The sequence below is a fragment of the Petromyzon marinus genome, chromosome 18 (assembly GCF_048934315.1).
Source record: "Petromyzon marinus isolate PM22_M1 ecotype Great Lakes invasive population chromosome 18, UKy_Petmar_22M1.pri1.0, whole genome shotgun sequence".
Taxonomy (NCBI): Eukaryota; Metazoa; Chordata; class Hyperoartia; order Petromyzontiformes; family Petromyzontidae; genus Petromyzon; species Petromyzon marinus.
In genome coordinates this window covers 11,913,443-11,925,852 of record NC_133684.1, presented here as the reverse complement: position 1 = coordinate 11,925,852, position 12,410 = coordinate 11,913,443, and the positions used below count along the sequence as shown (strand labels likewise).

The window sequence follows — 12,410 nt, the reverse complement described above, 5'->3', positions numbered from 1 at the left end:
CTTCCTGGCATTGTGGCTGCACCCCCGCTCCGCTCTCTCCCTTTTGCGAGGTGACCCCCCCTTCCCCCCCCCCCCCTCTCCGCGTGGCCGATGGTCACGAGCTGCGTGCCAAAAGCACTTCCCCTGGAACAACGAACGGGCAGAGCAACACCGTAGCCAAGGGGGCAAGCGGGTTGAGAGGCGTTTTTGGAGCCGGCGGCGCCGGGGAGGGTCGGGGTGGTGAGAGGATGTTGGATGGAGTCGCTTAGTTGGGGACTTCTTCTGGGAATCTCAGCCACCCCTTACGTGTGAACTGTCGCTGTTGTCCTCGCCTGCAGTTCAAATCGTCTCGTTGCGGTGTGCCTCGCCAAATTTATGATGAAAAACACGTTCTGAAAAATTGGTGAAAGTTTTGGTGGGGCGTGAGGGGGGGGGTTCCCCCTCTGGTCCTGAGCACTGCACAGATGGACCCACATCCAGCCAGAGGGCCGCTCTATGACTGCGGGTATTGCATTCCTGTCACCCCATGCGGGTTTACCCGTATTCTTGTGCAGGGAAATTGAGTTATCAGGTCCATACGGGGTACATCCGTTTCAATATGGGCTAAACCCCCTTTTTGTCAATTTGTTTGTATTTCTACCTTGTGATGGGACTCTGTAGGATGAACGTTGAGGTTTATAAGGGCACTGGGTGACCAATAAGGTCTGAATTGGTCTGTAATAATGTGTACATTGATAAGGGGTTGACGGGTTTGGGGCCATCCATAAATGGCGATTTTTGACCCCCCCCCACCTAGTTATGTGACGTCATTTGTGGACGGCCCCTATGGTATTGCACGGGTTGGCTACGTACGGTGCTAAAAGACGTTCAACATACGGTAGAGTGAAGTGCCTGCGTCTGTTGTGTTGGGCATTGAGGGATTAGGTACGAGGGGGGGAGGTGGTCCCAGGGTTGGCGTGCTGACTGAAATTGGGACCTGCCCGCCAACCACAGTCTCGTTGAGCTTTGGATTTTTCTGACACAAGCTATGAATTCTGCTGATATTTATGACGGAGGAGTAAATCCTCTGTGCCAATTGGGACGCATTGCTGGCAGATTCATTCTTGAGATCACTGTCTCGTGATTGCAGTAACATCTTAAAGAAAATTGAGGTGTACAGTTTTTGGTATTGAATCTTTGCGTGTTTGGGAAATTCGCATTCATTCATGTGATCAGGACAAATTATAATAGCAATATAACAATGTGATATCTTATTTTTGTTATGACTGTATCATTATCAGAAGTGACCAACATGGTGAAGTATATGTAAACAAAAGAAATCGCCACCAACTGCATGGTGTGCAGTTAGGGCCTCATCCAGCAGTGTATTGACAAAGGGCTTGCTGTACACGTACACATTGTTAGTACGTACTGCTGTAAGTATCGAACCGGAGCACGGCATGCCTCGCATTGTCTTCTGAAGAGAGTGTTGTATTTTGCATTAATTCATTGGGTCCATTTAAGCCAGCAGAGCGGCATGCACACACACTGACCTACTTTAGAGGCGTGCACCATGGGATGTGTGTGAGCGGCAGCAGGGAGCAGCTGGCTTGGTGTGTGTGTGTGAACGCACTGAACACGTCTCTAGTCAGTGGGGCTTGCGCCCGAATCAGCAAACCTTGAAATAGAAGGCGAGCATGATTTCTCCGTGTGTCTAGCCCGCATGCATTATTTGTGCGAGCTATGAATGTTTGTTGAGGCATTTAAACAAGGTGTGTGTGCGTGCGCTGCGTTAACCACGGCCTAACGAATGGGACACGCCAACCAGTGCTCGGGCTGTGTCACTGTAAACGTCAACATGATCATGAACCTCGATATGTCCACAGCTCAATCCCTCCGCTGCTCAAGGCCTCCTCAAGCCGTCAATAATCCTCACGCCGTCAATAATCCTCACGGTCACGCCATGCAACAATCCATCAAGCCGCTGCTACGCGAGGTGATCTCGTCAATCCGTCTCTATGGTGGACGTCCTCTCGTCTTTGTCCCTCGTTTGGCTGCCACTCTGTTGTTAGTCTCCACCACTGGCGATCATCCCTTATAGCGACGGGTGATGCCAAAGCCCACTTACATTTTTTAGCGGTCTACGTGCCGTGTCTAACGTGTGTATATTATATGATCCACGTGATTGTCTTTCTGTCGCTGCCAGGCATGTACCTCTGATTACAGCCATTCCTCTGTAGGCACTAGTAAGTTGTTATTTATATTAAATAACAAAAAAATTCCAAAAGCATTCCAACCGGTGGTTATCCACCACTTAATTTTATCAGTTTGATTCCCATTCTCTCTTCAGTAACTGCCCTATGTAAACACACTGCTGTGTTTCCCAAAGCAACTGTTACTATTGTTTTGTTCGTTTTTATCTGGAGCCTAACTTAGCAGTTTTCTTCATTACAGATATATTATATTATTATTATTGATCGTGACGATAATTGGGAACAGAATATCAGAAAATGTAGGGGCCAAGCAACCACATGAGCAAACTGGGATTACGAAAGGTTTCTCAATCATTGGCCACATACATTTGATCAGATCCTGGAAAAGACTCTCATCAAATATTCTGCCGAGCTTGTGTAGAGTATGGATCAACATTTGATTTGGTGTAGATTTATGCAGTCATCCAGACTCACACAAATCACAACCTAGATACAAATTATATATAGAGCAATCCCGCGCCAACCGTCCAATCATTTATACCGTGTTCATTATCTGTATAACAATTTACCAACCATGACCTGCAAATGTTGAGTATCTACGGGTAAGCACGAGTCCGCAACACGCATTTACAAATTTGGCAGGCCAGCGGTTCTCCTCCATGCCGCAAATCCACCCATGGCTACCCGTGGCGCTGCGTGGCTTATTACCTGTCCATCTGTTTTGTTGTACTGTTTCGCATTGCAACTGCATTCACATTAACCCTTTCCCATTGCGAGACGTCAGTAAGTAAGACATTGTACTGTACTCACCACAGAGAACTTTAGCAACATGACCACACTATGATAGCTGGCGCCAAACTGCCATACACCCTTCCGAATTGCCTTGTGGGAGCCTCGGTACCTGAAGACGTACCAATAAAGTTATTTTAGTTTTTCTTGTGATTCCATTTCGATGGCGTACACGTACGCCTGCCCACTCATGTCATTGATAACCCAGATGAAGAGGGGGAGGGTGGGCTGAGCCCCTCCTCTTTCTAACTATCCCTTCCCCCATGGTCTCATTGTCATTATCATTGTTAATATTAAAAGTACAAAAAGTTAATGTAATGTTAATTTATGTTTTCTTATGTTATTCTGTATTATAATGTTTTATTCCGTGTTTCATAAACAAGCAAGTTAGTTAAGCTATGACGAGTCTGACCGTGTCCATTGGTTCCCCTAACCCCCTATTTCCCATCGGCCCCTGTACTTTATCCACCGCGGATTTGCCTACCATGGCCTTTTCCAGGAACCTAACCCCCGCGGTCAGTGAGGGATTGCTGTACAGGCGAACCTTGCCCAACACTGCTTTATTGAATGTATGCTTCGGCTCTACACGGTGTACGTAATGGGGACTGTTTTATGAAACATGGGGGTGAAGGCCGTGCTGGTAGCATAAAAGGAGCCGAGAGCGGGAGCTCAAGGCTGCTGGTTCTGGGAGTGGACTCGTCACCGTCATCGCTGCCGTCTTCGCTAGATATTGCGCTACAAGATAGTAGTGGGCTATCTCAGTCAGCGCCGTCAGTGTTAGACGGTTGTGTTGTGTACACGCTAGGCTAAGCAACTGTGGAGAGTGTGTGGACGAGACCGTGAAAGTTGTTAAATAAAGAAGGTTCCTCCTACAAACCTTGTCTTTGAATCAGACACTACACATATATGAATAACGTAGGATTGAATCCATTTTGGTATTTTTCTGACTAATATTCATCATGCATTAAACACGTTCCTTCAGAGTGGGCAGGTAGGAACTTGGTTGGACAGCGCATTCGTGCGATCCGTGTTGGATACTGTAGTCGTGTTGGAGGTTGTAGCTGTTAGTATTGCATCCGATGATGAATCTTGATTTATTGCTGATCTTGGTCTTTAAGTTCATGCAGCTGCTGCAGCAGCAGGTCGCTACCCCTGTGCTGTGACGCCGCCTCCTGCGTGTACCACGCGCCAATCAACCTGACCTGGTCCTTGAACGGCCACGATGCTGTCGTAATCGCGCACCACGGTGCACGATGTTGAGCAGGGCGTAGACGCCCCAGTCGTAGCCGTTCGGTTGCTGCGGCACAAACACCGTGGCTATCGACACCGGCGTGCTCGCCAGTTCGGCGCGCACGACCCGGGCCACCACCGCGCTCGCGAAGGCCGCGGTGCTCTTGGCGTTGCGCAACTGCCCCCGCGCGCAGCCATTGAGTCTAACAGCATGGCAGTCGACCTTGGTGGGCACGTGGCGTTGACGATGACCATATGATTTGCGTATTTGCATACGGAGGATATCATACTTTGTTCAAGCTAAAAACAACACTCACCAAATACGGATAAAAATTAGTGCTGAAACTCCAATTATGCGGATGGAATTCCGGATATGCACGACAGACAGACAAATAATTCCTGGTGGGCAGTGTGGAACCTGTTGTTCCTACCTGTATAGTATTTGTAAATGCTAATGATGTGGATATACTATATTTTAGGTATGTGTGTGTCTATGTATGCAAGTAGCGGTGCAGCAATTCGTACACAACACTACAATTCTGAGTTGGATTCCTGGCCATGTACATCAGTGGAAAGAGGTATCTGAACCTGTACTGGACATCACCGAGGTCAACTCAACCTTAAATAAGTAGCTGGTGAAGTTTGTAAATATCAGCAATGGAGGGAAACAAAATGTGGCCGGGCATGTTGCTGGCCATGGTACACCCCAATTCCTGTGCCAACCTTAACAGGAGCCCGCTAACCCCACTCATCCCGACGGTCTCCTGGGCGGAATGAATAATGTACGTCTTCGTGTGTTAGTATGCAGTACTGTGTACGTATATTAACTCTGATTGTGTTCAAATATAAAAATATATATCATAGGGACTTAGAGGTGCGACCACAACTTAATGCCAAGGGTGGCGAATTTAGCTTTTATTGGTGGTCGTGTGTGCGGTAGTGTTCACACGACGTGCGGCAAGCGTGGAATACATGTGCGAGCTTCGTCTCCCAGAAGATGGGCGTATTAATGTTTACACTGGCCAGGAGTCAGAGCTGCCCCCGCTAGCACGGCACTGTACCCTCGCTCGGTGCGCCGGCGTCCCAGCGAACCTTCCTGCGTTTGTCTCCCAAGGAAGTGACTGCACAAGGAAAACAATGGTCTGTCACATTGTGTTATGCGGCTGCTCAACCGGATCACTTAATTATTAATGTTTGTGATTGCATGAAAAAAGGGACTCACTGTCGACGTTACATCTCGCCGCAAATCACCAGGCCTCCAGACAATACACGTGGAAATTAAAAAATATTAAAATAATTGCACGCGCTTGGGATGGAGGAGTGCTTCGCTTAGTTTCGTGGCCAAAATTAAGTGTCGAGTGTAATTGGGAAAATGTTTTGGCGGAAAGACAAAGGGCCCCCTGCAAAAACAGGTGAAGGTATTATTTTTGCTCAATCGTACGTTTTAAAATTAGTGACCTACTTTTTTTCATTTGGCCTCATGTTTTGGACGGTCATACAGTGAAGACCAATTTGGTGATGGGGATTGATTGCACACTTCACTGACCTGTCGCATTAAGGAAGCACAGACAGCAAGATGGGAAATCGGGGTCGGTTTTGTGGGATCCGGCCCTTTGTTAAAGAAATATTCTGCAAGCTGGCTGACTCGTCGGCGCGCCTCCATGTAAGAGTGCCACGCTTAAAAAAAGAAAAAGAAAGAAAAAAAGTACATAATCGTTTATCCAAATGTAGGGCAGCCAAGAGCAGCTGGGGGTGTGTGGCCATGTGTGGCGTTTTCTGTGATCTACGCTCACTATTAGCCGGCGTTGCGTTTTTTGTTTTGTTTAGATTTTTTTTTCTTTCCCCCGCTGTATGTAGCCGCAGCGAGGCCGGCGCAGCGTTGGCGGCGGTGCCGGACCATGGAAACGTTGGAGTCGGAGCTGACCTGCCCTATCTGCCTGGAGCTCTTCGAGGACCCCTTGCTGCTGCCTTGCGCGCACAGCTTGTGCTTCGCGTGCGCCCGTCGCATCTTCGTCTCCCACTGCACTTTTGGCGGCGGCGGTGGCAACGGCAGCGGCGACACTCCCGACTCCGTGTCCAGCGCCTTCCAGTGCCCAACGTGCCGCTATGTAATCACGCTCGGCCAGCGTGGATTACAGGGGCTCAAGCGCAACGTCACTCTGCAGAACATCATCGCCCGCTTCCAGAAGGCCTCCATGAGCAGCAGCGGCCTCGGCTCGCCCGGCGGCAGCCGGGAGGAGATCTCGCCGGGAGGGTCCTTCTTGCCGGACGCCAACAGCGGCAGCACTGGTAGCGCCGGTAGCACCGGCAGCGGCAGCAATGGAAGCACGAGCGGTGGCAGCTGCTGTGGTGGAAGGGGGGGCGTCGAGGTCCTCTGCCAGTTCTGCGAGTCGGAGCCGCCGCGCCCGGCCGCCAAAACGTGCACCACCTGCGAGGTGTCGTACTGTGAAGAGTGCCTGCGCGCCACCCACCCCAACAAGCGGCCCTTCACTGACCACCGGCTCACTGAGCCGACGGCCGCGGGAGGGCCCGCGCGGGGCCCCATGTGCGCCGAGCACGAGGCCGAGAAGGTCAACATGTACTGCGTGACCGACGAGCAGCTCATCTGTGCGCTGTGCAAGCTGGTGGGCCGGCACCGCGAACACAAGGTGGCATCACTCGCTGACCTCTACGCCAAGCACAAGGTGAGGGGGGCACGCGATCTGCCTGTGTCAACAGGGCTCTTGGTCCTCTGATCTTATTTGTAAGCAGGTTGTGCATCTGATTGCTTTAATGCCATCGTTTACAAATCGTGTACACATCGTACACAAATATGCAATTTATTTCAAATCTAAATTCTGCGTGGAGAACGTTCATTTACCTGCGTTATGTGCTGCAGATGAAGACCAATAAGTAGCCTAGAAATATACGGTGTCTTTTACAATGTGTATGATGTATAGATGCGGTGTACGTGAGCTGCTGTGGTGTTAAAGTCAGCGCACTGGACTTGCAATCCGTGGTCGCCAGTTCGATTCGATCTCCAGGCGCAGCAGTTGAAACGATGAAGCAAGTTTCTCAAATCTTCCCACCTCTGTCCACCCAGGAGTATAAATAGATACACCAGAGTTTGTCGATCGGTCGTGTGTAGTGGGATCAAGTGGGGGTACTCCCACCTCTTCCAAGCCGTCTGGCTAGCATGGAAGAGTAGGCCACATGGCTTCTTGAGGAGCCTTCTAGAGCTCCCTCGAGCTTAAGTTATTTCATCAGTAGTGGCATGAGCAATCAATTGTGGGGCTGTGCCTTCAGATGTATTGTAATATATATTTATACACTCATTATTTACCTGTGTGAGAACTCTTCGAGATGTATTATTTTGTTTTCAAATGAAATACTGGCAATCACAACTACAATGGGTAAAATACAAATGTAAAAAAATTATCTGTGGGCATTTGGCATATGGGCTATGACATTGTGTGTGTATTTGGATTCCAGTGCATGCACGGCATAACACCTCCCACTCGAGCTGAGCGCAAGAAGAGTTTAGCACGAGCTTGCAGGACTCTGAAGCTTCCTTATCCTCATACAGAGTGAATGCGGGGGGGGGGGGGTCTTCACTCATAATGATTCCTACTTTCTCCAGGACACCAAAGGCAGAATCTACTTGCCATCCGCACAATCAGCGAAGGCACGTACGTGCATGCATAATGTACGCTGTACAAATTTACCATTGCTCCAGGATGCGTGTGAAGGCACGATGTTTAATCTTAACGGGTGTTCCTGTTTAACTATTTCAAATATATTAGTAAACATATACATTATGTCAGTAATGTGCAGGTTGAAACAGGACTGAGTCTGATAGGTTCATCCGTGTATTCTACCTGTTAATTATTTTTGTACAAGTAGGCATCAGGTCACTTTGGATGTGTTTGCCAATAAAAATCACGTTCCTAGCACCAAAAGTTTCTTAGAAAACTCAGTGTGAAACCTCGCAGTATAATATAATGTGCCACGACACAGTTTGGTTTGTCTGAATCACCGTCTCTTTGTGCAGCTGTTGAAAGAATGGAGCAATTCTCTTAATTCTTCCCACCTATGTCCACCAAGCAGCATACATGATTTTACTGCAGTTTGTTGATCAGCAGGTTGTGTGCGGTGGGGTAAAGTGTTGTAACGCTCACCTCTCTCACCTAAGACATTTGGCCAATGTAGAAGGATAGGCCAAATACCCTTGAGTTGGAGTGTGGCTAGAAAGCTCCCTCAAGTAGATGAATCTCTGCCAGATGTGGCGTGAGCAATAAATTGTAGCTCAGTCGGCCGTGCAGGAATGGGTCGTGAGATTGTGAGCTCAGAACCCAGCCAGGGTGAACTCGGCCCTCCCGTTCCTCGGAGGTCACCATACAGAGAGAGTAAGCACCACCTAATGAGGCTGCACCCAATTGCATCACCAAGAGGCAGATTGGCAGCCACTGCTTAATTGGAGCAATGGTCACGAACGTGGATCATATAAGATGGCATGCAGCTACAGAATCCACCCTGTATAAAAAAAAATCTATTTGTTCTCATGGCAGTCTTCATCTAATTCTTTGTGGTAAATAAGTAGCCTGCAACCTCTCGATTTTCACATTCAATCTGTTTTTGTGTGTATTATATGTGGCTTGTTCTATTTTCATGTGCAAGGTTTTTTTTCCCATTCAGGCATTATTCAAAACTTAACAGCTGGGCCACCGAGGTTTGAATCCCTCGGGGTGTTACGCTGAGTTCCTGTAGCATTAATGTCGCGAGAGAACGAAAGGGCTTAAGAAAAAAAGCAATTACAAGACTGCTGTCTTGAGTTGGGGCTACAGTTATTACTGGCAAATATTTTTTTAAATCCTCTAAGCTGTTGAGAATGCACTGACGTGGTTATACTGTGGTGGTGAATCATAGTACCTGGACTTCACGGACGACTGTTCATAATTATACAATTACATTTAAGATTAAGAACCCATTGTACCCAATAGCAATGGCACCACATCGCCTCACCATTGCTGCCTTCCATCTGACAGTTCCCACAGCAATTGCACAGTCAGTGCCGATTCCCATCATTTAAGTCAGGGTCTTCCCCTTAGGTCTCAGGCCTCTTGCTGCCATTCCATTGCCTGTCTCCGTAACTTGCCTCTTTATCTGTCCTGACTTTGTCAGAATACTCAGATCAGAGATGTGGAATCGGCAAACAATGATATTGCAAGGTTGCAATTACCCACAAATGATATTCTCCATGTTACTTACTGCAATGCTTATTATATGATCAGAATAGGAAATTATTATCCGGGCGGTGGTGGTTATGCTGCACATGGCCTGTAATTCAGCACTGTTGAGGCAGTGTGGTCTCGTGGATAACACATGTTGTGAAACTCATTTCCCTTGGGCGTCAAAGAGGTGCCTTACCCTGACTTGCCAGGAGAAAGCTGCCTATTCTGTCTGTATGGGATAGAGTGTCCCCTTGCACGCGTGTGATTTCTCCAGGCGTTGCGATTTCTTCCTACATTGTTTGGCTGAAAATATCTTCATATATAGGAGACAGCAGAGCTTGGGAAATTGTTGGTGCTGGCTCATGGCCTGATTGTCTGGTTCTCTCTCTTCGAGAATAAGCAAATACTGCATGCTACAATGTGACATTAATTATCATTACATCTTAATGATGGGAACTGCATTACTTCATAGTGGTTATTATAATTTAACATTAACAGTATTTTTAATTCACTGCTGGATGAAATCCTCTCTGCACCATGCCAAATTTAAAACTAATTTTCTAGATTGGAAACTCATTTCTTTAGAATTGCTTTTTGTGTTTAGTTTGTTCTTACCCTGCACCTTCGATTAGCACGGTTAGCTACATACGGTGCAAAAGAAATTCAACATGTGCACACACACACACAGTTATGGGGTTTGACCATACTTCACCATAATGGTCGGTATTGGTTGGTGAGAGGTGCCCTGGAACCAGTTCACGTGCCACTGACGTGAGCAGTGGTGGGGAATCGAACTCAGATTGCCGGGTTCACCTGGCACTGTCCACACCTTGGCGCCACCGCTCACAGCTCATTACTAATTTATGTGATTGGCACTTTAACATTGAATAGCAATCGTGCACCTTGTGTCTACTGCCCCTGTAACACCACGGGACACGTTGCGTGTGCTGAGCAGGAGTTGCAATTTTTAGGACATTTTACTTCTATATTCTGTCATCACCACAGATCATTGCTATTATCATTTGATGATACATTTTGAGATTTCTTGTCAAGGGGATCATGTAAGGAATACAGTTCAGGACATGCATTCATTAACTGAACCTTTACTGCATCCACTTGCTGTGAAAAAAAGGTAACGTTTTTATGCAGATGAGTATGGCCTTTTAACCAGTGGGCTTGGAAGTTACTAATTTCTATCGTGGGGGCCAGTCTCTCCATAGTTCAACCACTGTTGACCTATTTTTATTGACGCTGCACGGGGTTAATCGGCTCGGCCGACTCTACGGGCCAGGGTTTGAGGCTGAAGCGGAGCAAACAGCCCCATCATCCTCAGCCAATGCCAAACAGATGCGGGAATGGCACTGCCGACGTCACTCAAACTGGCTGAGCGATCGTCATCATTGTCAGTCGCGGTCAATCCACTGCTGGATGAAGGCCTCCCCAAGCCGCCGCCGCCGCCACCTCTCGCCATCCCACGGTGTAACAATCTACCTGGCACCTTGCACGTGAGCTGATTTCATCACTCCATCCCCTCGAATGACGTCCTCTCGGACGCGGTCTATTTCTTGGCTGTCCCTCCTTCATTACTCTTGACCGTCTTCCACATCCCTCTAGCAATGCACCCTGCTCAAGCCCACTTACTTTTCTTAAGAGTGTGGATGATGTCATTAACCTGGGTTTTTTTTATCCCGCTGTAATTCCAAGCAATGCACCTCTCCTCGCTTATCTGCGAGATTTTCATTTTTTTCTTCAATATCTTTCATGAATGACCGTGGTGATGGTTCTGATGTTTCTGAGCCATATGCCATTAGCAGGATGAGTCCAGACTGAATCAAACCTTTCTGCTGTGGGCGAATTGGTATGTTAATTTTCACGATCAATTCCAGCTTGCTCATCACTTAACCGTCCCTCCTCTCTTCAAATCAGAATGGCTCTGGTGGCTTTACTCCACGAGCAGGCACTAATTTGTAAAGGACTCGAGCCCCTGTCTGGTCGCGGCACTGTGGGAATGCCGCACTTAGCGCAGCTGCGTTTGGGGGATTTTTCAGTGCAGAGGGGGCCAGGGGAGGGCAGTTTCACCTCCCCACCCCCCCCTTCAGACTCCCGCAGGGACCTCCATGGCTTTGTTTCATGATTATATCCCTTGAGTGTGTCCAGGCAACTATAGGCTAAAGGGTAAAACAACTCGTGGAGCTGTGTAAACGTGATAAGGCTTCAACAACAACTGACGAAGGCTCAGGTTTATTTAGGACCTGTTTTTTTTTATATTTGGCCAAAATAAATGTTTCCACCGTCACGTAATAAATCGAAAACCCGGCCGTACGTTTTTAATGGAGCACTTATAGTGCACGGCATGAAATATAATCTATACGTTTATATTAAAAAAACAGTGCCATCGGTTATTTTACAAAGTTCACACCTGACGTGTTCAGCACGTGATACCGTCTATTTCCAACTTACGCACATTATTTCAGATGCATGCTTTTTTAGTATACCGTTTATGCATGACATTTCTAACGAAATTAAGCTTAATGGAAACAATTGTTGACACAAATACGCATAGTATTGTATGAAAAATACATGTGTACTATAATTTAAGCACAGTAGAGCTGGATATAACCACACTGGAAGCAGAATTATGATAAGCAATACATCCTTAAACTCATAATTGATGTTTGGGTTAGGTCGGCATGATGGTGGAGGGTCTTAGGAAACACGTTTGACCAGATCTTTGTGGCCTAACCCACAAATGTATGATGGTTCATAATATTGGCTTTGAAGACCTACGTGTTGAAGTATACACATCCCTGCATCGCAATAGTGGGAGAAGGCTAAGGACAACTTTTTATATAAGCACACTACTTGGGATATAAGCACATCTGGATTTTCTCCCAACGGGTGTGCTTAAATCCAGCGTCTACTGTACAACTATCAAATAAACGTTTTAAGATATTCAACAAATGCCGAAACAGGGACACCATGGTGGCAAGATGTTATCTCCCTCGCCTGC

General features: G+C 47.4%; 2 protein-coding genes across 6 annotated transcripts in view; one reads left to right on the top strand and one right to left on the bottom strand.

The window, feature by feature from the left end:
* The window catches only part of LOC116943676 (polycystin-1-like protein 2), a 143,908-nt gene that overhangs the window by 83,331 nt on the left and 48,167 nt on the right, over positions 1-12,410 (bottom strand). The gene's annotated exons all lie outside the window — the stretch shown is intronic.
* The window catches only part of MID1 (midline 1), a 59,719-nt gene that overhangs the window by 831 nt on the left and 46,478 nt on the right, over positions 1-12,410 (top strand). For 2 of the 4 annotated variants that reach the window (XR_012942195.1, XM_076067885.1), the window contains exon 2: positions 6,048-6,874. Coding sequence is in view for 3 of the 4 variants with exons in the window: in XM_076067885.1 (XP_075924000.1) it covers positions 6,048-6,874 (827 nt within the window). In the remaining variant the exon portion in view is untranslated. Of the gene's footprint in view, positions 1-117; positions 5,603-6,047; positions 6,875-12,410 lie in introns of those variants that run through there. The other 2 variants (XM_076067886.1, XM_076067887.1) reach the window with 2 other exon arrangements.